The sequence below is a fragment of the Nipponia nippon genome, unplaced genomic scaffold (assembly GCF_047370975.1).
Source record: "Nipponia nippon isolate SJK-2023a ecotype South Korea unplaced genomic scaffold, ASM4737097v1 scaffold_5, whole genome shotgun sequence".
Lineage (NCBI taxonomy): Eukaryota > Metazoa > Chordata > Aves > Pelecaniformes > Threskiornithidae > Nipponia > Nipponia nippon.
In genome coordinates, this window is record NW_028262369.1 from 10,757,750 (window position 1) to 10,785,705 (window position 27,956).

A 27,956-nucleotide genomic window follows, 5' to 3' on the forward strand; every position below is an offset into this window, starting at 1 on the left:
CTAGGGATAAATACAGTAGCAGAGGTGAAGGTTACCCCTTCTCTGAATACAGCCATCCCTGATGAATAGTCAGGAACAGGACATACGCGTTTTAATGGAATGACAACTGCTAGTTCCAAAATGGTCCTTTGCTACAAAGTGCTGCTTTATTGGACATGTCAAAAGGGATAAATTACTTTTATTTTTCAAAATGGTTTCAATTTAAAGTAACTTTTCCTTATTTTAACTAGCCATAACAATGACATTATATTTTTAAATTAAATAATTTTCTAAATAATAGTTTCAGAAGGCAAATATTTAGCACTCAAACACACAACTTATAATTTAGCTTTTGTTCACTTAAATCTGGCTTTTTACAGTAAAGTAAGTGAAACTTGGCAATGCAGGGAAAAATGCAAAGGTACATTATAAAGCTTATTGTATGAAATCAGTTTGGTTGTCGGATATGTAAACACTGACTATTAAAACAAAAAATCTTTTTGATACGATGCAGAAAAAATACAATCCTAATAATTCTCTAAAAATACATGTAGTAAAGTTATTTATTTGGACAAGATACTGTGCAAGTTATGCAAAACCTATTATGGTAATTAATGCCAACATGTTATTTATGGTACTCCCACAATGTATGTACAAACCAGAAATCTCTAATCACACACCGGAAAGACCAACAAATTTTTTTCAACAGTAAAGCATCTTGAATCTTCATTCACATTTGGACCTGGAAACAGTGCTTTCCTTGGCATTAAAATACCAAATATATTCTTTAAATACGTGCAAACATAAGTTTTACTTCTACAAATACAGTACTGAGACCACACCACACTGCTCATCATATAAAAATAACTCCATACACAGTCACACACAGAGAGGAAAAATGATTGTAAACCGCTGCCAGGGGAAAAACGTGGTGCCTTCCTGAAGCTATTGGGAGAGGCTTTCTCAGCACCTCCCAAGGACTGGACTTCACGTAATAATTTCACATCACAGTCAAATTATGGTAAGACAGGAAATAAAGCTGCTTTTCAGAATAAAAAGTGGTTTGTTGTTGAAGAAGGGATGAATCAATCACTTACTAAAAACAAAAGAGCAGAGCTTCATTCGGAACCCACGTCAGTATACGTTGGCAAACTCCACCGATACCAGTAAAGTTGCTTTGCATTCCTACTACTGTGAAGTCAGAATCTTACTTAAGACCTCTTCTTGTCTTTTACACTATGCAAGCATAATTTGCAATGATCTGGAACCCAGCTGATTCCTTAGGTGTCTGGTGCCTTCCAACCTCATTAGGTAGGCATCTGTATGCCTCAATTGTCATGGTTCCAGTTCAGATGGAGACAAAACATGATTTACCACCACTTGGCCTGACAATTTAGAATGAGACTCTGTCACTTAGTCAGACTGAATAGGACCATGCTCTCTACGTAGTCTCGCTGAAACCAGTGGTTCCACTTCTTGATTAAGATATTGCTTATTGTGAGCAACGATAGCAAAAATTGGCCCTTACTGGTAACTGCACCCTAAGCCGAGTTGTACAGAATTTGATTTTACTGATGGGAGCAAGGATGGCACGACCCAAGGTATGTGCTTATATAAGCACGGCTGACATGAGCAGAGTTACGTGCATGCGTAATAAATGCTTGTACAATCAAGACCAGTTATGTTTGCCTGTAATTAATTTAAATTGATAGGACATCTTCACCTCTGCTCAAATAGGAATCTGAAGAATAGTGCGCAAGGTGCGTGAATACGAGAGAAATGTAGAGAAGGGAACTGTAATATTCATAAAAAAGGAAGTAAATGTAGCGATCATCTGCAAAGTTATTCACATTTGTATGGTTGTGTAGCAGCTGTGGTAAAGGGTCAGAAATATATTGTGGCTAAAAAGCTTGCCTGCTTTGACAAAACTATTAGCTCTATCAAGTCACATTTTGCACATGATTTAGTAGAAGAAATCAGTATTTAAAATACTCCATTGCAAATTCCAGTTCAGTAAAATACATTAGTAGCACAAAAAGGTCATGTTTTTCTCTCCAGGCAATAGACATTTAGTTTCTTTTCAAATTATACTGACTACTGCTTGTTTGCAATGTGTAGATGGCAACAACTTAACAACTAACAGCATTTCTGTCCAATTCTTGACCTTCACTGACCATCAGAGGGCTTTTAGAGTGTTCTGTTTTCCCTTTATTCTCCTCATCTTCTAAATCCTTTGATACTGCAGGGTTTTCCTCGGAAGCCTCATGCATAGCCACCCTGGATGCTTCAGTTGCATTTCCTCTGACTGTAATGTGCTCCCATCCACCCTGTAAAATATTGATAAAGAAATAAAAAGGAGAAACATCACCCTGCAATTACAATATCTGATGCGATGCTTTATGTACACTATTGGTTTTATACTATTTTTTCATGAGGAAAGTAATCCTGCTCTGGGCTGAATCAGAAGAAAGGCTCCTCGTTAAACAAAATAAAACAGAACACACCTCCCTGACAGTGAGGTATATGGGTAGTAAGCTTGAGGATTATTTTTATTACAGGGAATTGAGATTAGTAGGGTCAGGCATTCGTAACAGAGCTATTGCAGGTTTTCCATCAACTTAAAAGGGGCCAAAACCTTGAAATAACCCTTCTCAAAACATTTAGGGTAAGACAGGGAACAAAACCGAGGAACAATGACATGCAGACTTGGAAGGAATCCATCTTTTAAAAATGGTACTTAATTTACTAATTTTTCCATTATAACTTTTAAATTACCTATTTAAAATGATTACTTATCAAATGCAAATAAATGACTTCCCAGCTATAATTGTATAATCTATTATATTAACTTAATAAAGGAACCTAAAACTGAAGAACAAAGGTCGACTTCCTGCAGGCATATGCAAGCTTTAAAAAGCTTGCCAGCTGGAGCAGGATGGCACTTTCCCTTCTAAGCGTGCCCGTGGGTATTTGGATATCTAGCTTTTAGGCAGCACTATGCCCCCAGCACTTACCCCGATCCCATAATCCCAGGAGAGGCCTTTAGGTTCCATTGGCTGAACACCAGTCCGATGGCAGACGGTCCCACAGCTCACACTATGACTTCCTTGCACTTTGTCAGCTATCACCCAGACCTCAAGAAAGCAAAGAGAGGCAATAAAATGGGCTCTTCATGCTGCTCTTCCCAGATGTGAAAATTGTAAGTCCGTTTGACCACTTTCAGGAATTAGCCTTGATCTTGAATAGGCCAAAACTGCTCTAATTTAGTCAGAGAGACACCCACCCACCCACCCAGATACCAGTGTTATAATTAAAACATTGCCAGATAGTAAGACTTGGCAGGAAAGATATTAAATATATAAAATAGCCTCATTAAAAAAAAGAAAAAAAATTAATGGGGCTTTTTACAGCAAAGGGCTGGCTGCATCACTATTTCATTGGCATGATTTTTGTCTTGCTATCAGAATTCCGGCATTGAGACAATCACCTTGTGGAATACAGTTAGCTAAACAAAAATAATTCTGAAGAACATTTAATTTCATTACAGAAGTACGTTAAGCATAATTTTTAATAAACTAATGAGATACAAGGAACCTTAATACACACCTGGTCCAGGGGCCCTACAGACATTTTACGGATATTATTTGAAACAGGATCCCAAGTAGATCCTTGAGGGTAGCTTGGTGTGATACCCTGCCGGTACCAAAGATTGCCTGTAAAATAAATAGTCCTGGTTACAGCTCAGGATGTCTGCTTTGTATAAAGTACTAGTAAACAACACAACACAGCAGTAGTTAATACTTTCTACATCAGCAGTTAATACTTTCAATGTTCTGTGGAAATGCATTACGGTTTTGACTCATGTGTTACAGTGAAGGACAATGAAGTCCCTGCTTTGGAATTTGTATTTCTATAGTTATTCTTTATAACTTTTCCGGAAAACAGCAAACACTCTTTCGTAAAATTTCTTGGGGAAAAATGTTCATATAAGGAACTATGCACGAGAGAAGTGAAGCAAATGAGATTAAGATCTCTGATGGAGACTGATGTTAAAGGCTTGTTTCTTTTACAAAAGGATGCTTCATAATTTATCTTGCAATGATGGTGCTATTTCTAGGTTTTGCAACAGGAAGGTACTCCTCTTGCGTTTTGCACGTTCTAGGGTTTCAGACAAAATCCTGCCATGCAATTCTCTTCTCTGAGATTCATCTCTCTCTTCCCCTCAAGAATAGCTTAGATGCTGGATTGTTGCTATCTAGGACACTATCAGGTGTAACAAAAAACAAGTCTTCAAAATCAGTAATTAAGCGGGCTGCCTACTCCATCTCTTTCAATTTGAAATATTACTCCTCTTGGAGCAACAGTAATCATCTGTCCAAGCAGAAGCTCTAACTTAGCCTCTCCTTTTTAAATCAATCTGATGTATACCGATTTATTTTTTGTAACATTGGTAAATAATGTTTAAAAATCCTTACCATTTTTATCCAAGACAAACACGGACGTTCGTCCTACTGAGACTTGTTTTAACTTTTGTTTTTGAGGTGAAGGAATATGGTACCAACAGTCACCTAAAGGTCAGAAATACTTGAGTAAAACATTGAGAAAACAGAATTATGTATGAGAAGTCTTGGAAATGTCTGCTGTTGAAATACATAGTTGTGCAAGAAAGCTGTGAATGACACTATGCTCAGTATATTTTTACCAGCTTGTTTTTAGAAACAAACACTTTAAATCACACAAGTGAAGAGCAAATTAACTGCTATAATTATCATGAGTATTATTCATATGCACTGTTTTGCACAGCTATGCTAAACAGATTTGTCTTTTTTCAGACACAGCAGTGTAGTAGAGCTTACACAATGTATAAGATGAAGACTGTACCAAAAATGTACAAGTACTCACCTGCAGGTTTCTTTGGAGACACTGAACCCCGATAGAAGGCAGAACCATCTCTAGCAATAGCCCACACTTGGTAAAACGCTCCAATGGAGATGGAAATGAAGGGCTGATCTGTTCCCACATGAAGCCAGGATGTTCCCTAACAAATCATGGAAGATGAATTATGAAGCAATGGTTAAAAACTCCACAACAAAGTATCACTGATTATTGCCAAATGGGAAAAACCCTAGATAGTGAAAAATACTCTGAAGAATAATTCCTGTACCTTGTGACTGAACAGAGGCAAGGTCTCTGATCCTCAAAGATACGTGGATATTTAACTCTTTGAAATCCATAGCTATGTTGAACTGTAACAGGGCCTTTTCTGTTGAAATTGCTGGAAGTTAGGCACCTACATGTCTCTGAATAGCTGAGCTACAGCCCTTTTGTTTTGTTTTGTTTTTTAATAACCCCTTTTTTGATTACACAGAACAATAGTCTCACAAAAATTGACTGATATGGGGCTTCAGATTCCAGACACAGTATGCCAGTTCTTGTTGCGCTGCTGTACAGATCTGTGCTACTGTAACTGACTGAACAGGAAGTAAAAAAAAGTAATTCCTATAAATTTTCAACTTCTTGCAGTTTTTCTCGAAATTCCATTCAAGTATATCATTAGTGTTTTTTCTTCCCTGTTATAAATATGGCTTAAAATTAGTGGGTATCAGCCCTAATCTGGTGTTTCAGCACGTTTATTATTAGGAAAGAAGTATTCCTATTGAAGTAACTGGGGCTATTTGTTCCTTTCTGCATACTTCAGTGGATGTTCACCCATTAAATCTGTCCCAGTTCACAGAAAAAAGTCAAATGTGTAGGTACACCCAGGCCCACCTGTCTTTTAAATGAGCAGAATCATTTCCAGGCCCAGAAAAGTCAATGGACAAACTCCTACTGATATTAACAGGCATTAGACTGGGACCACACTTTAGAGAAATTCTATCCCTGGGCAGTTTATTTAAATGGGATACACACATTATCAGCAATTTAAAAAAAAAAAAGAAAAAAAAAAAAGAGGATCTAAGCTATCAGTGCAGAAAGTGGAAATAAAATGCTTCACGAGAAGATATGCAGGGGCTGAGAGAGGCTCCTGCAAGTGACGTGGCACAAGCTAAGGTAGATTATGCAAGAGAAGGGCTATTGTAAGAAATGTGGGCAGCAAACTGTGTTACAGTTGATGGACAAGGACTTTCAGATCTGGGAAATAAAAGGGAAAAAAAATAACAAGGTGCTATAAGAGAAGGCACTGCACGATTGTGTGTACGTACTGGCATCGTTACATTAAATACATCAATAAGGCAGGAAAAATAAACAGGGAGCCTTACAGCTGGGTTTTGCTCTGTCACTCCAAGCCTGCAGAGCACGTCTCCTTTGTCACTGATTGCCCACAGTGCTACTGCTTCTTCATCATCTGCATCTGAACTGGGAATTATGGAGATGTCCCACAGGGTAACAGGAGGCACTTCCAGCCATGGCCCGTTGGTGACTATCTTACATTTTCTGAAGCAAAAAAACCCCAAACCCGTCAGAAGTACGTACTTTCTAAAACTGAATTTTGTTTCCTGGTCCATTGTTGACTTCAGTGCAAACAATCCTGAAGTCTTTTCATTAAGTAGGTATAGTAAATACTAGTATTTTTAATTTGAAAGGGGTTTACAACAATCGATGATGTTTTGCATCAGGTTTTGAATTTTGACATATTACTGATTTCTCAAAGCTTCTGTTTTTTTAAAAAAAGTTACTTCATAAAACCAAGGCCACCCAAGAAGTCTGCAGCTTGTGCTACACTGCTCCCTAGCGCTCTCAAACTCACTGGGCAACAGCTGGATAATGACTATTTGACCCCAGCTGAGAATCCCACTGCAGAGAGAACGCCACATCTGGTTCATTCCTTCCTCTGTCTTGGTTAAGGGAATCATTTTACAATTAGTTTTTTGGTGGGGCCTGTTAAAAAGTTACGTAGCATCTTGAGGTAGGCAGAGATAAGGCAGCTCAAAATTAAAGAGTCGGATGTAGGTTATTCTGGGAATTGGTGTATTTTTTCTGTGGAAACTGCAACATAGTGCTGACGAACTGGGAGACTACATTAGATTCTATCATTTCTGTGTACGAAGAATGTCCTGAAAAACTCAGGACATTCCTCTGTTCTCCAGTTCTGAAAAACTGGATCCAGCCCTGAGCTGCTCCCTATTTGTTTTCAATTTTCAATTGATAGTTAAAACAAGAGGGAATGTTAAAGCTTGAGGGTATTTCTCAAGTTGCTTATTTTATTGTAAGTCACCATTTTGATGACTGGATGTCATTTGTTTTGTTGCACATCCTGGAACAACAATAGTTTGATGCTTCAGGACCTTACTTCAAAGATTTTTGTACAAGGGCCAAAATACTAGTTTTGTAGCCTCAACAACAAACAGAACAATGTGGAACTGTAAGTTCACAGCAATTTATTAGCATTGCTATTAGATACTCTCGTATAGAAAGCATAGAAAAGCTGGAAGAAGACTGAATGCAGAGTCTTTCCCTGCTTAACAGAATAGAATATAGTGGCAGTTTGCTATTTTCCAGGTTCCACCTGAATATAGTGTACTGTGACTTGAATGGGTTGGGGATTATCTGCGGCCTAGTATGCAGTATGTGGAATTCCTATGTCAAAACTATTAATGTACAAGACATATTACCCGTTGTTACAAGTGACCTAGTATGTACTAATATACCTAGACTCTACTATTCCTTAATCATTTACCATAAGGAAAATCAGATACAGAGAATAACTAGCTGACTTTTATCTACAGATCCCACAAAATCAAATAGGGTATCTACCTGTAAAGGCTTAAAATTAAAGCCATAATGCTAAAGATCACCAGCTTCTCTACTGGAGATGGATTATTTATTGCAGGTTTCTTTACTATTGCTTTTGTTGATTGGGTGATGAGACTCTTCCCCTCATAACTAAAGGAGACTTCTAAGGAACAGTTACCATTCAAGTTCAAAACTTTTATTTGTATCTTAGCTCCTCACCTTGCCCAGCGCCTCCGTCGGACAAAGTCTTTCATTGTCTTGTGACCGTGGTAGGACCTACCAAAACAGATTTAAATAGGTGTTCGTGAGGATGTCAGAGCATCTCCAATGTCAGTGCCAGCCTGAGGACACTGTCTATGTACCTGCCCACCAGAGACGCCTGCTGACTTTAAAATACTTGAAACTATAGTTTGCGAAGCTCGCTTTGCTGCCCTACCTCCCTGGCAAATTTCAGTGTTAGTGTCCCCATAAAAAGGGAGAAATCAAGGCGCACTTGTGCCTGTTAAAGCACAGTTAACATGCAAAACAGCAAACAAGAAGAAATGAGGACTTAAGTAAGGCATTTGGCTGCTAGTATTTTAGGTAGAAGAAGGTATCTCCTTACGCTGGAAAGTCTGCTGCATACTGCCAGCCTTCCCGATCAGTTCCGCCTGAAGTATTAAAATCAATATACCAATCGGATACCTATTGTCAAAAGGAGACAATAAGAATAACAAGCACAATCAACACCTAATGTATAATAAAAATAACTTCTTCCGCTATTTCTCTCCACCTTTTGGAGTGCAATGACTTGCTAGAAACCTTCTAATACTTGCAATATAAATCCGTCCAGAGGTTCCCAAGTCTTTTTAATTCAGTTGAAGAGAAAAGGGTCAGAACAGCAGTCTAAGTCCCACTAAACAAAAAATCCCACTCAATGCTTTACATTCTTTTGACTATGGAAGATTATTGCTATTGTATAAATGAGGAAACCAAGGTTACGTATTGCAACAAATCCAGGAGAAAATCTGGGTCACTTGACCCCAAGTCTTGTATGCTACTTGCTAAGCCTTGCCTACTTAGTAAAAAGACTTTTAAGAGAAAATTTACCCAAGACCACTGTGGAGAAGGAGGCTTGGTATTGATTTTTGTACATTCCTGCAGGCCAGATGCATCGCTCCACATGTATCTGTCTGTGGGCAGACCTCTGTGGTGAAACAGCGTACAAGGAATGCAAGGTCATTTACAACGGAGAATTTAAAAGGCGAGGGAAGAAAAGCCTATTTGTAGCACTTCTTAATTTCATGCACAAAACAGTCTTCCGTCATTAATCTCTGTATTTAGAAATATCATGTGAGTGATGAGGGTAGTGGGAAAGAATCTGTACAACTGCTTCCAGTTACACCAAACTTGAGGACCATGTAAACTTTTCTCTCTGGAGTGATATTCCTCACTACTATTTAAAATTGGAAGGTGAATCCTGAGTTTCTCTGGCATAGACACCCATATATGTGAACGCTTTTTCAATAGTTGTGTTCAAATGTACTATTCAAGGAATATATTAGCACAATACATATAGGATTATATAGAGCCTAGTGAGAACTTTGCTGTACGGCCTTAATAATGAAAGATGTTGCAAGTTGGCACACTTTGTGCACTCACGAAGCACAAATCTGTAATGTTTTGCTACAAATGCGTTTTGAATGGGTAATTACAAATCTAGAAAATTGAGAAACACTGCTCCCTCCATCTCAGGTTAACAATAAATGTTGGAGGAGACTGAAGCCAGAATAACTGTAATAACTATTCTGAAAAGCTAGAACAAACCCCTTGTTTCATTTGACAGTAGTAAAAAATTACAGTAAATAAATACAATAAATGGAGTAAATAACCTGCTGCTATATCCAGTGACTGGGTTCCACCGTTGGTTCTCATAGATGTAAACACATTTCATATCTGACTGCGTATAAATGTTATCAGCACTGCTGGCCAGTCCTGTGAGAAATAAATAATTTGGATTATAGTACAGCTAAACCTTAAAGACACTACATTTTAAATTCCAATAGCCACAGTAATATTGCTGATTATCCTATTTCTCACTCTGAAGCTGAAAATACAAAACTGCAATACCAATTCCTTCCTAATGTGTGGCCTGTTCACTGTATAACCCTACATGTTAGTTAGGCTAAGGGAAGGACAGCTGAAATAGCTTGAATAGCTGACCCAGTCAGGAAAATAAGTAAGAAATGTGCCCACCACAGCAGACCGATCGTCCATACCTTGAATGAAGCCACCTCCATATCCACCAGTATAAACCCAAGCTGTGTGATCATATCCTACGCCCCACACTATGCCTCGGTTATTGCACTCAATCAGTCGAAGATGACCTCCAACTTGACGCCAAAACCTGCCAGAAAAAGGAAAACATTTTACATTTACTCTACACCACATCCATCAGGAATGTCTGCTTTCCCCTCCTACAACTCAACAATCTTAAGGACAAGCAACTTCATACGCTCGCTTGTTCAGCCTCTGTGCGATCTGTAAGTGAAGGCAGTTGCCAGTTGAAAGCACTTCCCTCTGAACAACTACTGAAAAGTAGATGGAAGGAACTTGTCTGCCTCCACTTGGAATTTCCAGGCTTTGAGGTATTTTACTCTCCTTTTATTTTATGGCTTGTGTTTTTTATATATATATATATTTATATATTTTTATATATATATATATATATATAAACACTAGTTAGGATGACCTTGCTAGAATCTTTACATCTTAGCAGCCATCAACTGCCTCAGCTTTAACTTCATCCTTATTTTTTTGAGGAAGGAGCTATTTGCTATGGAGCTTGGTAAAAACAAGAGCTTTAATTCTTCCTATTCTCCTAATCTTTACTGGTTAATCCTCTTCTGGGGCTTTACACAGCCAGTTGGCCATGGTACTTTTCTGGGGAAGAATGGAGAAAATAAAGAGATTGCAGAGGAGCATTTTAGTTATCAGAATGGCAGGAGATCATCTAGGTCACGGATCCCCCAAAACTAAGATGCAGGAGCACATCAGCTTTGTGATTTGCCAGATATCGAAGGTGCTCTACCCTGAAGGAAAAGGACTAAAGGATTTCTCAGGCATTATTCAAAGACACTTTGTGCAAGTAACTTGAAACTGGGGGTATTTTTTAAATTGAAGATTGGCCTTTAACCCACTAGTTCTGAGGCAGGTATTTTTTTGCTTGAAGAGTTTGCAGTACTATATTGTCATAGTTGTAACGGAAACTGTAAAGGAGCTGCTCTTGGACTGTAGTGACTATGGAGGACTGAGAATTTCAGATCTCCTGACTCAGATAAAACTGAAAGCTAAAATTACATTACAATTACAGTGATTAGATTTACTTTTAGTCTAGGCCATCTCTTAATTTAGGTAATTATGGCATTAAAGATGCAATCACAAAAAAATGCGGTTTCAATGAGAAAGGCTTTTGAAATCACATGAATAGCTCCAGCATCTAAGAATTAAAATATGATTTTGTTAATTTCTTCAGATGTACTTATGAATATGAAGGCAGTCATTAACCTTGTCATTGATAGACATCTGCAGTGTACTATAACTCCACAGCCCATCAAAGCCACCAACTTGACATGAAAGACAGTCTTTGCATCCCATGCAGAAAGAACAGCTTCTGAAACCTCTTACATTTGATCACATGGCATCAGGTGTGGTCCGGCCTCCAGTTCAGGACTTGGCTCACTAACAAAGATGTCTCCTTTACAAGTAACTGACCAAATGGCATGGTGAGAAGGAGGGCCTTGAATCCGTCTGCTTTCACAACAGGACATGTTCAGCAGAGACAGCTACAAAATAAGAAGCCAAGAACCAAAAGCTTCCATTTACAGTGAGAACAAAAATTTCTATATAGATGCTTCAGTATTACAAAATGAAGTTTTACTTCTGCATGTTCTTGCAAATCAGCAAAGTGAATTTGCAGCTTTTTCTCAAAGGCACTGGAATTCAGTGTTTTAGAAATTATTAACACAATCACTGGAACCAATATGGTTTGCAGTACCTGATCATTATGAAGTATCTTTCAGGTTTTCCATTTCTTCAGTGTATATATGCCTGCCTGTCTATACATAAGACTCTCTACAGCAGTGACAACAGATAACAGTTCTTTTACCAATCCAGAAGAACAGACTAACTGAATTAAACTCCTAACTCACTTGTAGCCTAATCTATATCTGGAGATAGGAAGGGAAGGAAAAACAATATTGGTTTTACTGTGGAAAACTGCAGCATCAGAGAGCGTGCAAACTCCAGAGGAGATAGGAAGCCTCAGGTGCCTCTAAATAAATGTGAACAGACTTTTTCAATACCTAAATTGTGAAAATAGATAAGCAGCCTAGATACCGTAAATATAATGCTGAGATTTCAGAGACTAGCTTTTATGTTTTATTTCAGATATTGCGAGCTTGAAATGAAAAATTCACAGAATTACCCAGTCATGCATTTCTTGCTCTGTTGTGGCTGCCAGGCGGATTGGCCATCGCTGCTTTGTCCTTTCAGGTGTATACAGTGCAAAGGAGTGTTTGGCTTCATTCAGAACTTCAACTATAATAGTGACTTCATTCAGGAACACATGGATATACTAGGACAAAAGAAAAAAAAATTGCGACTAAGGCAAACTCAGATACACCTTCCTCAGAGTCAGCATTTTTGCACTTCAGGACTACGGATGAGGCATTCCTGCCAAGGATAGCAAAGAATCAGCTCTTGGTACAGAAGAAATATGGCTCAATTTCCAGTCCTGCGCTACCTCTGATTCATATTGCCTGTATGCATTTACCCTATTTACAAAGGCCCTGGCCAGCCAAGCTTGGCTCTTCCTTCACAGTCAAGAACATTTTGAACTTCCAAAAGACTTCCTAATTAGTGCAAAGCTGATGGTTTAAGCAATGCTGATGGTTGCTGACTGGGTATTTCTGACATAGCAGTAACATAGCTACAGCTTAGAAAAACTTGCAATTTGTTAGCGTCCTGGGCTACACTTGAATTGGTTCCCAAAACTTAGTACAATAGTGCACCATAATTTGCCTCCCTTAAGAAAACTGTTTTCCCTTCAAAGGTTTTCCTTTGCCAAATGCAACTCTCCCAAGGGTCTCAAGCCGAACACACCTTTTTCTCCTCGTGATACATGTAATAGATGAACAGGATGCTGTCGCGCATTCCATCGCTCCCAGTGAACTGCTCAAGTGCGACTCGAACATCCATCCATTTATGAGGCTTCCAATTCCTCCACCATTGCAAGGTTCCAGTTTTAACCCAAACTGACTGCAATGCAAACACAAACTTATAGGAGTAAGGGACCTGCATGACTCTCTCTCTCCCAAATACTACTTTTTGTGACCACAAGAAATCTCTGCTGCAGGTTAGTCCGTATCATACCAGTTAATTCTGACACAGAGTATACCAGAGCGTTCAGGAAGCTGAAGACAAAATGAAAACTGGCAAAACTGGATAGAAAGGCGCTGAAATAGCATGTGTACAACAGGATTAACATTTTACGTCTGCAAGAATGCAGTAGCACACAGATACTAAGTGACCCTGGTGTGCTCCTGTTATAACACAACTTCTGTTTGGACTTTAAAGGCTTTTGACATAATCTTTTTAAACTTGATTAAAACTCTGGACTTGAGGTGTTTTTAATCAAATGAATTCCAGATGTCATTTGACAATTAGCAATGAAGGGACCAAAAATGTGAATGAATCTGAAAAGAGCCAAGGAGTCATAACAAAAGGAGCATCAAACAAAAGTGCTGCTATTTCAGTGGTGCTATTGACGTTTGCATCATTGTTTTATTTATGCAAGTTGCATTAATCCCTTAACGGTCGCAGAGAGGGAAAGTTCACCTCCTTGAGTCACTGTTTCGATTAAGAAGCCTCATCTTGTGGTGGAATAATTCATATAATGTTCCACTGTTGCAAACTTTTCTCTGTGGATTTGATGTTTCAGTGTACTCAAATAATGCTGACCAATGCTTTGTTTGCTCCTATAGAAAACTACCAGCTAATGGTTTTAGATAAAGATTGCCGCTCCATGTTTGATAAGCTGCTAGTTTCCCACAGGGAGCTCAAACAGTGATAATCCAGGAAAGTAGTCATAAACAGAAATAAGGACAAGAATATAAAGCTGACAGTAAGTTCAGATCAGTACATCAGAAATGTGTTATTGATGCCCAGTATCGATAGATGTGTTTAGTAGACAAGAGGTAAGCGTCCTCACTGCTTACCTGCTCAATAGCCTGTTCATAGTGCCTAAAATTCTCCAGTTCCCGCTTTGTCCTTTCACTGAGCTGCTGAAAAATCTGCTTTCGCCATGCTGCTGTCTGTGCCGGAGTGATAGACAGAGACAGAGATTGCACAGAGGATGACAAACCTAGAAAAGAACCAAACCCAATAAACTCCAGTGAGCTTTGAATACAGTTCTGTGAAAGGTAAAACACGATGCTGCTTTGAACTCTGGACTGAATCAACCCAGTCTAACATATTTTTTTTTCATTATTATACTTTGGAATCAATGTATTACAGACAAACTTAGTAAATGATGCATAGAAATGGGATCACTAGATGATTATATAGAATCTTTCAAAGCCATAACCTTGTAAAAATGGGCGTTTTGTCACTGAACTGCAGAGATAATTAATACGACGCATTAAGAGTTACATTATTATTAAATGCTGGGATGCCACAGTTCCTGGTTTGTTTTGAAAATATGGTTATATTCCACTGTCTTTCAAGAATCTAAATTCTAATGCCATCCAGTTATCAGCTGGGCTCACGTTCACAATGCCTCTGAGTAACTGCTGTACGTTACCCTCATCTCAGTAGGAATAGTAGGACCGAGGCAGTTATTTGTGGCATCTCCATCTCTCAAGGGATCTCTTTTCACTGCTTTCAGTTACTATTCAGTGATATTACGGGGTTTGCCTCAAGTTGCAGTTTCAGTGCAATTAAAAATGAGATGCAGATCCAGCAGTTTATTTTACAGAATTCTTACAGAAACTCAGAGAAAATATCACCTTTACATTTATATATATCTCAATCCCCAAGTGCCGTACAGCTAAATACGTGCAGCATTATCCTCAGACATGGAGTGTATTAACAAACTGCAATAAGAGTAAATGGGTTATCAGAAATTTTGCGCCACGGTTTTGTTAAAAACAAAAACAAAACCCAACATTTTTCTTAAAGAGCATTGGGAATTAGGCTCTGTTGTGGTGACTGGATAGTACCTGACTGAACAGTGAACCATTTCAATGGGCTGTGCAAATCTACAAGACAGCCTCCCCCAGACACCCAGGCCCACAGCGGGTGCTCATCGGCTCCGTACTGCTCTTCAGCTCCCACTGAGAACATGCCAAGGGAAGACAGGCTGGATGTTTCTGCAAAGGTGCTGACGGAGAGGACTGGATGCTTTTGGGCCTCCTTCAAGTCAATGTTTGTCCACTGCAGTTCTGCAGAAGGATTTGGGTTTGTAGAAGATTTGTGCATTTCAAGATTAGCTTTCTCATTATTAGCTGAAGCAACAGTGGCTTCTCCTTGATCAGAGTCCAGAGGATCCACAGTCAAATTTGCATGTATTTCTGCTGTCTGGTTGCCTGTGCCTGCAGCTCCCATCGGGGGAGTGTTGGCAAGGTTCATGGGTACACCTGGAAGCTCTGTATCAGAGGAAGTATCTGCATCACCCTGAATGATCGCATTCGTTTGGTTCTGAATATCATCAGTAAAGAAACAGCCAGCACTGAAGGACAAATAGATAATTAATTAACTGTCATTCAAAGCATTATAAATTAGCACAGGCCTGAGACCACAGACATACAGAAATCAACCTAGCGTTCCAGCTTTAGGAGAGAAACAGCAGACTTCTTTTCTGAAGGTCAAACTCTATCATCAAGGGAAAAGAGTCTAACACCAATCTGACAGACCACTCTAGTAAACTGAAACATAGGAAGATTTCATTGATCTTTTCAAACAATCGGTGGTGTGGGCTGCCTACAACTCTCAGGAAAACACTGAAGCAACATCAGATTTTCTGGATATGAAATAATGAATAGGATTTTCTGAAGCTCATTATTAACTTTATGATTTTTGTCTTAGCTAGAGAGGGCTTCTACTCAGAGCACACTGACTCAAACAAGTAGCTCCTGCAGCACTTGCAGCTTCATTGGCATGTCTTGCACAGCCAAGAGGCCAGCAGTCAGCGGGGAGTTACTGATTTAATCTCTCTAGGAAAGGAAATGTACAGTGACACCCAGGAGTAGGATAACTCCTAAGTAGAGCTGACACTCCTCCATGATATTTCACAGGTAACATTTTCTCTTATTAGAGACTAGTTCCAGATAGTGATAGTAAAGCCCAGAGAAACATGCTTCACTGCAAGCATGCAGTGAATTCCAAAGTGGGAGCTTCAGGTTCTACTCTGAGTGCAACAACTGCTGCTTATTGTTAATTTTAATGCCAAAAAACGCAAATGCTTTTTGGCATACATAATGATTAGCGATGCCTTCCCCGCTCCTCCCTGTCTGTACCACTGGAATGTAAAGAAACATCTCCTAGCATTGAAACTCTTGGCGTACAAAGTCTCGAGCAGGTATTTTACTAAGTACCTGAGCAGACTTGTTGAGCTCCCGGTCTGAGATCTGTCACTCTCTCGGCCAGATACAATTGCCTTCCACGTCTTCCCACTGAGCTCACTCGGTGTGACACCTTGACGAAAATAAATTGCTCTGTCGTCGCAGCCAATTCCCCAGACCTAGGGAAGGAAAGGGCTTGGTGAAGGAAACTGCATGGAATGCAGGTAGATACCAGCTACAAAAAAGGTGCAGTGGTGGAAAATACAGCACAAAAATCTGCTGGACACAGCATTTTCCTTTTGTGTTCTTCCTTAATGCTGATACTGTAGATGCAGTATAAAATTCTGTACCATCTAGAGGAAACTGTTTGCACCTGGATGTGCCATACAAGCGACATGCTGACTGTTGATCTTCTGGTGAGGAATTCAGCCACGCATTCCCTCCTAGCAGTTCAAGCACAGGGATCTCTTGTTCAGCTGCCCATATTGGCACTGCTGACAGTCCTCACCACGTATGAATACTGCCTGTACAAAGGGGAACATCTATATCCTCATAATTGGTATATAGCTGTCTTACCTGGTTATTTAAGCCTACAGTTACCATCATCATTTCTCCAACCATTTCAATCCAGCTTGTTCCACAAGGATTATGTGAGTTCACTCCTCTTCTAAACCACACCTGCAACAGCAAAAAGTCCAAATTTTGCTCCTTCTGCATTAGCAAGCAGGCAGCTAGAATTTAGTTTCTTTAGTGGATTGGTCTTAATCTCTAATACTGACTTGCTGCATTGCCTTAAGAAGTCTCTTTCTTCTTTGGTTCTTTTTCTTTATCAGGTAAAGATAAAATAATTCCCTTAATAGTACCGAGACTGTGTGTCCTTGTGACCAGCTACAGCCAGAACAGCCCACAAGGAGACTTTTTGTTATGACTTTCTGTGACAGACTTAGTTTCTCTGCCACTGGAAAAATACTCTCTATTACATGTCAACTGTAGGCTATTTTTGGTCACTCTGACTGGGCTTCTAAATCGTGTCCTTGTGTTCGAACCCTAGAAGCAGGGCTGATGGAGGGAACTGTCAGAGGGATCTTTTCAGTGGCACAGCTCTTTAAATTCTCTCCCCTTAGATTCGTTTTTACCAATCTGAAAGCGTCTGTGGACTGGGTACCTGGAAAAATTTCCATCTGTATTTAGCATACAGCCATATAGTGGCAAGCAGCTACTTTAGAAGTATGCTAGCATGCTAGCTTATCTACATTTATTATAGTGGTTTTATTTGGCAGATGGAGCAGGCTGGACACAGTCTGTTACCATGGCTCAGCTGACAAGTAGTAACTCATTAAACCAGAGTAACTCAATTACTTAAAACTGCTATACACGCACAGAATTTATCTATGTTTTTGAATTCAGTATGAAGGAATTTGATTGCCACCAGCACAAGAGCACTCTAGTATATTCTCCCTGCGAGGACCGGGCAGTTGGGCTCAGTGATCCTTATGGGTCCCTTGCAATTTGAGATATTCTATGATTCTAAGTTAAAACCCCAGTAAGAAAGTAATCACACATACACGTAACAGATATGCCACTTAATAAATAAAAAAAAACTACAGTAAAAGGCTGATGAAGAGGGAACAGTTACAGTAGGCAGATAAAAAAAAAGGATCATATAGAAAAGCGTAGATGAAAATATTCCCCATGCCGCTTTTGATGTAACCTTTGGACCATGTGGAAACAAGACTGAGCAGCTAGGAGTCCCTTCAATTTCGATGCTTAATATCCCTTAGAAGTAGGCCCTTTATTACATCCCCACCCACCTACCACATCTGTCTGACTTGGGTTTAGAAAACTCCTTCCAAGAGAAAAGCAGAAAGTCTTCCTTAAATTAAATGCAACTATGTATATCACAAACGACAGAGCATTCCCCTAACAGCAAGGGGAACTAGAATTCCCCAAACCATGGGGATAGCGAGTCCAAATCACCAATGTTTCCTATGAAAGTTACATGCCTGTTTGAGAAAAGCAGATAGAAAAAGGGAAGAAAAAAACAGAACCAGAGCATGACACCTCTTACTTTTCTATCCTTTGTAACACACCACACTACATCCACACCCACAGAGACGTGCATAATCCCATTTTCAGAGCTTGGAGACTCCACAATACTCCAGGAAATTCCTGCAAGAAACACCCAGAAGGCACTGTAGGTTAGTTACTTATTCAACACTATACAAATCAAAGGAGTTTCCAGCTAAATCTAACAAACTTTACCTTGGGGGTTATTCCTATCAATTCCTTCTCTCACAATAGCTTGCCCTTCCCAAAGTGTTGCCCAAAGGAGGTCATATGGTCCGCAGCTGATCTGTACAACTTCACCGGGAGTGGTGATTAAGGACCACATGGAACCTTCTGGATTGTGATGACAGACATTTTCTCTGTACCAGACCTAGACAAGTTAAAAAAAAAAAAAAAAACCAAATAAAACTTAGAACTAAGTATCAGAACAACAATGAAGCCATTGAGACAAGCATGAAGACAAACTGGAAAGAACAGTCCTCCTTTAATAGGCTTTTTTTATGCAGTGTATGCACTCTGACCTTTAAAAGCATTTTTTAATGTTGATTATGCAGTTGAAGTCTATTTCCTTATGTGCTAAGGGAGGAGGCTTTTCTACAGACTCGCTTTTGTCATGGAAACGAACCTGGATTGGGTACAGTAACCTATTGCTACAAGTTCTGTGTATATTTCAACATTTAAAAAACACTTCAGTGTATTTCAGGGCATGTTACATAAACCAAGAATGAACAAATATATAACACAAAAATGTTACTGTTAGATGATAGCCCAACCTCACTTTCACTGAACAAAGCTTGCCACGATATAGGTAAAAAACTCCATTCTCTGTGCAGCCTTCAGCGACATCCAGCCCATTTGCCAGTCTTGGTCCTACCCTCTGTGCACTTTTCTACAGGTCATAGTCAAAATAGGAAGGTCAAACATAGAAAGCATCCTGTGGTAGTCCTATGAGTGCTCCAAAACATGACTGCTGAGTGCCAAATCCTCCTTTTTAGAAACACTTTATTTCTCTGGGGACTTTTACTTGGGAAAAGAAAGCATTTTACAATGTCGATCAAGTAAGCCTGTAGAGTGGGATGCTTGTCACTTGTTGCTGGGAAGTATGAGACATAGGGAATTTTATTTTAAACAATTTAACGAAGATTGCTTGCCTCTCTAGGCAGTGCCAAGTGTGACTGAAACATCAGGCTATCCGTTAAAAGTATTACATTCTTCCCTGTGAGACCACAAGTTAGAAATTGTCTAGAGACAAAGGAATGTCAGATACATGCTGTAAGGATGACGGAAGGAAAGCAAGAATCAAACATTTACAGCACTGAGCAAAAGGGGAGAGACTTTATGGTAGGCCTAAAAACAACAACAAAAAAAGAAAGATGTACAGTTTTCAATAGAGAATAAATTGAAAACATTCCAGAGCTGGATTCCACATTGCCAAGTCAGGAGGTTACCATTTTCTGATCAGTAAGTCTTAGAAAACCATTTTGTAAACTCTTTCTTGAATCATTCCTGACTCTCCGCCACAGAGACACGGCGCAATGCTTTGCGAGAATCTTTATCAGCTTTTAAGGCTCCTTCTCTTTATTACCAGTGCCATAGTTTGCATTCTGGGCATTTTTCAGGGTATAAGACACTACTCAGCCCAAGTTTTTAAGATTCCCTGTTTATAGAGGTTTAAGGCTTCCATAAAACAGCAACCCTACGTGATACTAAGCCTTTCCATTTTCAACACAAGCTGTTACACAATGTAGTCCCAAAGCAGCTTCTACATCCTCTGCCAGATGCACAAACAGCCTATTTCCTTACCAACATAAGACAATAACAAACCTGCCTTGCTTTAAAAGCATTTAACGCCTTTTCAGTAGTAACTTATATTAGAAAACTTAGGGAACATGCACATACCCTTCCTTGTAAAGAAACCGCCCATACTGATAAGCGGCCAAGAGGCTCATCGGTGACTTCCCATCCTCCAACGGAGATGTCATTGAAAGGGTCTGGCAACTGATCTGGATCATCATGTGATACGATCTGAAGCAAAGAGAAAGAAGATTGAGAAAAGGAGATACTGCGAATAGATAGGTGATTTGGCTGGTGGCCTAACTTGTTTCTTGCAGATTGGTTTATGTATCACTTACTGAAGTGGCTGAGCATGGAGATTCTTCCTCTCATTCAAGGCTGCTATAGGCAGAGAGAGGGGAAACGCTGCCAAAGCAGCACGAAGAAGTCTGTGTTTCATCCCCTAACTAAAGCAAATTTTTACTCGCAGAACAGTGCATACAGACGTTCTTTGAATTGGAAAGCTGGAACATCACAAATTACAATTTTTATACATTCTTAAAATGGAACAACAGTTATTAAAGAACAGTTATTCATACAGATAAAGAACGTAACTGGTGAATGATGCTAGACAGGTGCCACCTCGAAAGAGAGTGCTCAGTCAAACAACCAAAGGAAGTTAAAAAGTTGGTCTGAAATTTGCAAAGGAGCTGAGTATCCATCTCCAACTGCATTACCATGAGATTTGGCACCTTATTACCACGGGTTTCTATCAAAAATCCCTGCCTTCCATTTATGCTTGCAAGAATTACAAGTTGGAAGTCAAGGAATCCAGCTCCAGCCTACAGAGCAGTGATAAAAAATTAATTTCCCTGTACTTATAATTAGTTCAGAAAATCAGTTTATTTAATATTTAAAAGATATCCAGAACCTTCGCCCAAATGTCCCGTGATTTGTATCTCCTGTATCTGATCCACCTCCTGCGTCTGACACAAGAATTCCATTTCTTATCCTTTGTGTAGGTGCTGGGGAAGTCTATGGCATAGGTCCAGCCCTGCAAACAGAGGTTTTCTTGTATGAAAATCAGGACCAAGGGAAAGCTGGAAATCATAACTCCGAGCAGTTCTGCACAAGAGTCACTCCTACAAATACAGTACAAGTTACTGTGCATGTCTCAACAGCCCTGATTAACAGATCAGCTAATTCCATGAATGATTTACGAATCATGTCCAAATTCCTCTGCGTGATATATACAGAACAAACACGACACAGTAAAGCATTTTACTTTCTTCATCGTAAAGATCTTAAATAACAATGGCATACATTTGCCAGCATTTCATGGCCTGATCAAAAGAAAAAAAATTCTATAGAAGCTCCTATAGACTTCAAAAGCCTTCAAACAAGATCCTTCCCTGTGTTGTATTATAGTTGAGCTACTTCCCAGAAAGAAGTAGCTATGGGAAGTTAAGTGCCTTTTATTTTTACAGACCTTTTGCACTTCTATAAAAGTGTCTTTTTTTTTTTACAGACCAAGGATTCCCAGAATAGATCTCTTTTTGGTATTGTTCACCTACCCCTTTCTCTGTTGGTTCCCCTCCAATATTTTCATCCACATACCAGTCAGACTCCCACTCCCAGTGTGGTGAAGGCAGTGTGAAACTATCAAGCTGCTGATGTTTTAGCCCGCTCACATCACTCCACTGCCAGCGGTCACTGGGCAGTAATTTCTCACAAAAGCCACCAACGGGATTCCAGCGCTGCCAGAAATAATAAATATTACATTTGAGATCACATCATCTCATTGGACATCTACAGGGAGTCACAAATGATACATTTCTTATTTTCTGCAGGAGAAGAGGAATAAATTCCTGAGGTGAATGAGAAAGTGTTCACACTGTAAGCCCCTACCTAGCGTAGTCTTTGGAGGAAGCTTTTTGAAGTATCAAAGAAGGGCTGACTGCAGAGCTAGTCCCAACCAAGTCACTTTCACCTACATAAAAAGGAACATCTCATGATATATTTTACTACTAACAGTGCTTTTTTCCTTGGTGATGTATGGCACCATGATACTGCAGCATTAGGATAATGCTGTATAGATGGCCTTGGGATCTCTAATCTACTCCCCATGAGAAAGATGATTAGTATCTTGCCTGCACTAGAAAAATAGCTTAGCTTCTGCGCGAGAAACTATGTCAAGATTACTATATCAGTAAACCTTCCCTGTATCTTATACCAAGAGGGCTTTTTTCCAAATCTGGCTTTAATCAGTTACAGAACAAATAACTTGCTAGGGTTTTCGCCAATGCAGCTGCGATTTTTCTTTGTTTCCCCACAGTCTTACCTACTATAGAAATACTGGCAAAATTTGTCATGTAATACTGTCTTACATTTTAGGGCACGTGGAAAACGAGTAGTTCAAAATCCTTCTATAATTTTTATGCAAAATATTATTTACTTTTACTACGAATCTGGCTAAATTGCTTTGCACATTATCTGTAAACTATTTGAGTTCAATTTTGTTGTTGTTAGCTCTTGCAGAATATTTCTTTTGAGCTTTCTAGTATTTTGTTTTCCATTTTTTCACAGCCTAGAACAAACAAAACAAAAGTTTTAAAATTACAAATAAAATTAAATTTAAGTTTTGCATTTTTAAAGAACATGTTTACATAACAAAAAAGAACATTCTTAAATGGCTGGAAAGTTGTCTCAATGTTAAATAATGTATAAAATTAATTTGTTGTATTTTTACCCATGCAGATAAGTTAATATCTTTTTTCAACTTATATTTATGCCATTGCCCGTTAGAAATCAGAGACATGTGCTCAGGAAAATCCTTCAGTTTTCTCTCTCAAATAACTTAAGGTTAACTTAAAACCAAAATAGATATATTTCCTTTAAAATACTATTTTAGAGACATTCTTTTGAAGTCTGTCACATAGGAAGGATCATCTTAACACTTCTGTGCAAAAAAGCTGGAAACGTACTTTAATGGAGAGTTATGCCTTTATTAGAGAAGTCTTTGAAACATTAAAAAATAGTATTTTATTAAGAATAATACATTTTTATAACGCATCTTTGTTGTCTAGAAGTCACACTGGACATTTTCTTAAGGGGATTGTGTATTTGTCACTAAGGAAAGGAAAACATCAGGTGAAAAGGGTGAATGTTCCAGTCTGAAATGGGTCGCATAAAACAGGCCGTTGTGCACACTGGTGTTGCTTTTGGTAAGAGCAGGGAAGTCTAACCTTCTTTTGGGAATTAAAGTATCAAAAGAATAACTTGCTATTTGGCATATATATACTCTTCAGAAACATCAGGTAAAAAATGAAAACAAACAAAACCAAACAATCTTCCTGTGAGAAAAACTCGTGGAGACAGCTGATGTACAGATTTGCTGTCATTCCTTTCTGATGCATGTGTGGCAGTGTGATAGAGGCCCCTGTAACGCTTCATACCTGATTCTCATAGGTTTCTTCCTGGTATCTAATAGGAACGTCGCCCGAGAACACATAGGTGTATACTTGATGATCACAGGCTATTCCCCAGCAGCACTGTTTGACAGCAGAGACCCGTTTGAATTCCAGCTGTGTGTCCTTACAGAGCTCCCAGTACTGGCCAACAGTAGACAGAGTGTAAACCCTCCCAAAAATGTCAACAGCCCACAAAAGGGAACTGGGCATGGCCATGTCTGAAAGGCAAAAGAAGGTATTAATGAAAATGACAGTTTTAAAAAATGGATCTTGAACCTACTATAGATCAGTTCTGCTCTGAGCCATCATCGGTCAAATTAAATAAAGATGTAAAGAATGATCTTTTAAAAAACGCCCATGCAAAGCTGGCAGCCAGATTTCTTTCAGTCAGAGCTGTGCAGTTACACCTCTTAGATGGCTCTGAAAATCCATGGGAAAGCCCTTGCTACCGGCACACTACTGTCCATCCTACAAGAGCTCACAACATTAATAGGGCAGCTTTGGCAGGCTGAGGACAGAAGTCAACGCTGAACTGAGATGAAGCAGCACGGACCATTTTATCGCAGGCGGCTTCGCTCTCAAGAGCTGGTAATGCTGGTGGTGCTACACATGCCACTCATCTCAGTTCCACAAAGCCATGGTATCTTACGGTAGCTCTTGGCATATGCCAACATAGCTACACACATACAAAGGAAAAGATGTGAAAGGGAGCTTCTCCAGAAGCACACGTCTAGTTCTAATACATGGACACACAGAATCATAGAATCATTAAGGTTGGAAAGGACCCTTAGGATCATCGAGTCCAACCGTTAACCTAGCACTGCCAAGCTCACCACTAAACCATGTCCCCAGGCACCACGTCTACCCGTCTTTTAAATACCTCCAGGGATGGGGACTCAACCACTTCCCTGGGCAGCCTGTTCCAGTGCCTGACTACCCTTTTGGTGAAGAAGTTTTCCCTAATATCCAACCTAAACCTCCCCTGGCACAGCTTGAGGCCGTTTCCTCTCATCCTATTGCTTGTTACTTGGGAGAAGAAACTGACCCCCTCCTCGCTACAGCCTCCTTTCAGGTAGTTGTAGACAGCAAGAAGGTCTCCCCTCAGCCTCCTCTTCTCCAGACTATGCAATCCCAGCTCCCTCAGCCACTCCTCATAAGACTTGTGCTCCAGACCCTTCACCAACTTCGTTGCCCTTCTCTGGCCATGCTCTAGCACCTCGATGTCCTTCTTGTAGTGAGGGGCCCAAAACTGAACACAGTACTCGAGGTGCGGCCTCACCAGTGCCGAGTACAGGGGCACGATCACCTCCCTGGTCCTGCTGGCCAAACTATTCCTGATACAAGCCAGGATGCCATTGGCCCCCTTGGGCCAATATTACCTACTGCTGCCAGGAAACCTCTTTCCAAAGCATTCTGGTGACTACTTTGGGATCCGATCTTCATTTCATACACATAGGTGTGATACTTAAGTATACATAGAGCCTGGTTTGACAGCGGAGACCTGGTTGACTTCCATTCCAGTTTTATCACTCAATTACCTGCCATTTTCTGGGCACTGCAGCCCTACCCTTCACAGAGGGGTCAGCATTTTATGTGAGGTGGGTGTACGCCCGTCCTTTTAGAAGTCAGGAAAGGGCAGCGTATTTCTGTCACATGGCCTTCTGAGTGCCATGAAACTGAACACATTTTGGTTGCTCTCTATGTACAGTCAGAACTACTGATGGGTATTTCAAACTTTGCCTGCAGTTCTATTAACTACGCAGTGGGCAACCAGGAGGGGAAAGGTAGAAAAGAGGGCTCAGATCCAACATCATGAAAGAAAAGAGGAGTCTTTGCTTGGAGTCAGCGGGAAACACTGCTTGTTTGTTGTCAAAAGGCAACTGTGCTTTCAACACAAGAGCCTGAGGAGACTTGCCTGCCTGCTTTCTGACTGATAATAAGCGGTGCTACAGCGGGACTAAGTTGTACGGTATATTGGAATGGCGGAAATGAAACTGCGGAGAATCTGGAAAAAGTTAGGCCAGCATCAAAGAACAGCACAATAAATTCACGTGGGATCCCAGGGAGGATGCTTCTGAATTCTTTGATTCCTGGAACTGCTACTGGTAAGTACCTAAAAACCTGGATCCACCAGGTGAAGTAACAGGGCGAAGAAAATTTATAGCAGCAGAGAACGAGCGAGGCCAGGGGAAGGTCACGAACAAAATTCTCCTATTAGTTGTGGCACCATAACTATGATGAATCCTCTAGTTTTAACTTTTTTTTTTTTCATTGTTGCTGGGGGTATGAAGGCACGTATTACTGCCTTTGACTGCTCTTGGACCAGCCGCTTATCCTCTTTATATCCTGCCTTTCTACATTAGTAAAAGTATGATAGTACAGAAGGACATAGCATGGAAAAAATGGAATGGAACAAAGTGAAGATGAAGTGAACATTATGCTGTGTGTATCACTGGGAAAACAAAGGCCATGAAAATAAGCCTTTCAGTACTAGCACTTGAAATTCTGCAAAACAGTCTTTATAACAGAGGAAAATATTATGCATTTAATCTTAAGCAACCAGAATGCCAGCAAGTTTGGAGTAAAGGAAGCATTATGGATAATGCAATGAGGCTATCTACCTAGCCAGATAATAAAGCGATGCTTGGGTGTGTTAAAGGTGGGCAAATATACAAATGAAGGGCCGTACCTGGAGTGACAGTCCAGGCAGGCAGAAAAGTACCTGGAACAGTTCAGAAAAAGGTAGTGAAAGCTCCAAAGATTATGAAGTTATGAAAAATATAGATAGGACAGAATTAGGATAATCTAGGCATATGCAACTGGATTAAAATACTCAAGGCAGCCAAGATAAGTGAGAGTTTCTGCACTTCTTATTCTGAACTTTTGAGACAGAGTATTTGGAGAATTTTGGAGAAAATCCCAAATGCACTTGGGATTATAAACTACTTTTAAGACTTCAATTTAGGCCCCTTTGCACTTGTTGTGCTGCAGAAGATGAAGATGAATGTTGCTCAGTTTTGAAGGATGCTCGGCGCTTGTGGCTCACGTGCATTTCAGCGAATGCAGAAGGTGCCTAATATTCTCGGGGGACTGGAAAAAATCAGACCCACCCTTGCTAAATTCTTCCTCACCCCTCAGCTCAGCCAGGTAATTCCTGATACAACTGTAACTACGTGGATTAAGATGATACCTTGGTAATTAAAATTTCCGGCTGCCTGGCGTAACACTGATTGCTATAGAATTCAAGAAAAGTATCCCAACTCCTTGACTATTATGAAAGCAATGAAGTTCCTCAGGAGAGAGGGGGTGTACCCCTGTCTTCAGGCCCTGCCCGCGGGGGTGAACCCCCACAGGACGCAGTTTGCTCCCAGATAAAATGCGCACAGACACGCTTTACCTCCATTTCAAATGGACACGCTTGCAAGCTCATCCAGCGCTCGTATGAAGACGTCCACGCACCGCTTTATATCCGCGGGGATCTCAAAGCGCTTTACAAACTTAAGAAAGGGTGACGAACACGCGGGGGCAGCGCGGGGCGCCCGGGCCCGGCCGGCCGAAGAGCCCCCGCGGGCGGGGGCCGGGGGCTGCTCGCCGGCGGGGCCGGCCCTCGGCCGCTCCGGGGCCGCCATGGCGGCCGGTCAGGGCGCCCGCTCCCCCGCAGCGAGGAGGCGGCCAGCTGCGGGCAGAGCGCGGGGCTCCGGTGGCGGCGGTGCAAACCCGCTGCCCGAAGAACGCCTCGCGGCCCCCCCGCACGCCTCCCCCGGGGGGGGGGGGGGACTGCGCGGAGGCGCCGGCACCTCCCCACGGCCCCGCTCGCTCCGCCCGCCGGCACCGCAGCCGCCGGGGAGGGCGGCGGGAGCGGGACGCCGGGCCCGGCGGCGGCCCCATCTGCAGCCGCGCTGCCCTGCCCTGCCCGCCCTGACAGCGAGCGGCTCTGCCGGAGCCCGGCCCCCCCCGGCGCTCGCCCCTCACCTGCCTCCTGCCTCCCGCCGGCCGCGCCGCTCCTCACCGCCCGGCGCCGCTGCCGGCGGAAGGAGCCGCCGCGCCGCGCCCCGCCGGGGCGGCCCCGCAGCGGCGCGGAGGCAGCGGCCGGCGGAGAGCGCCGCGCTCCCACTGGCTGCGCCGGCGCGCGGCGGCTCCAAGCGCCGCCGCCATTGGGCGGGGAGGCGCCGCGGCGGGCGCGTCACGGCGCGCGGGGCCGGGGGCCGCGCTGCGGAGGAGGGGGGCGGGAGCGGCCCGGGGCCGGGCCGGGCCGGGCGCGGCGGGGGCCCCCTGCTGCTGTGAGCTCCAGGAAAAGGGGCTCTCGGGGACAGAGCCCGTCCCTCCGGCCGGC

General features: G+C 41.3%; 1 protein-coding gene across 6 annotated transcripts; it reads right to left on the reverse strand.

Annotated features, from left to right (window-relative positions):
• Nucleotides 1-123: 123 nt before the first annotated feature.
• On the reverse strand, nt 124-27,736 carry TECPR1 (tectonin beta-propeller repeat containing 1). 6 transcript variants are annotated; one of them, XM_087730323.1, is made up of 25 exons: nt 27,596-27,736; nt 23,609-23,841; nt 21,728-21,910; nt 21,085-21,207; nt 20,280-20,405; nt 18,576-18,750; nt 18,382-18,482; nt 16,890-16,991; nt 16,347-16,492; nt 14,973-15,481; nt 13,971-14,116; nt 12,856-13,011; nt 12,179-12,328; nt 11,380-11,537; nt 9,972-10,099; nt 9,585-9,687; nt 8,803-8,899; nt 8,318-8,397; nt 7,933-7,989; nt 6,240-6,414; nt 4,882-5,017; nt 4,455-4,547; nt 3,586-3,692; nt 2,994-3,113; nt 124-2,306 (listed from the first exon to the last, which is right to left on the reverse strand). In XM_087730323.1, the coding sequence occupies exons 2-25, from the start codon at nt 23,837-23,839 to the stop codon at nt 2,109-2,111; spliced, it is 3,600 nt and encodes a 1,199-aa protein (XP_087586449.1). In that variant the 5' UTR covers nt 23,840-23,841; nt 27,596-27,736; the 3' UTR covers nt 124-2,108. The 6 variants fall into 6 exon arrangements, with proteins under 6 accessions (XP_087586449.1, XP_087586451.1, XP_087586450.1 ...); XM_087730325.1 differs by having other exon boundaries at nt 27,600-27,668; XM_087730324.1 differs by lacking the exon at nt 27,596-27,736 and adding an exon at nt 27,021-27,586.
• Nucleotides 27,737-27,956: the final 220 nt, after the last annotated feature.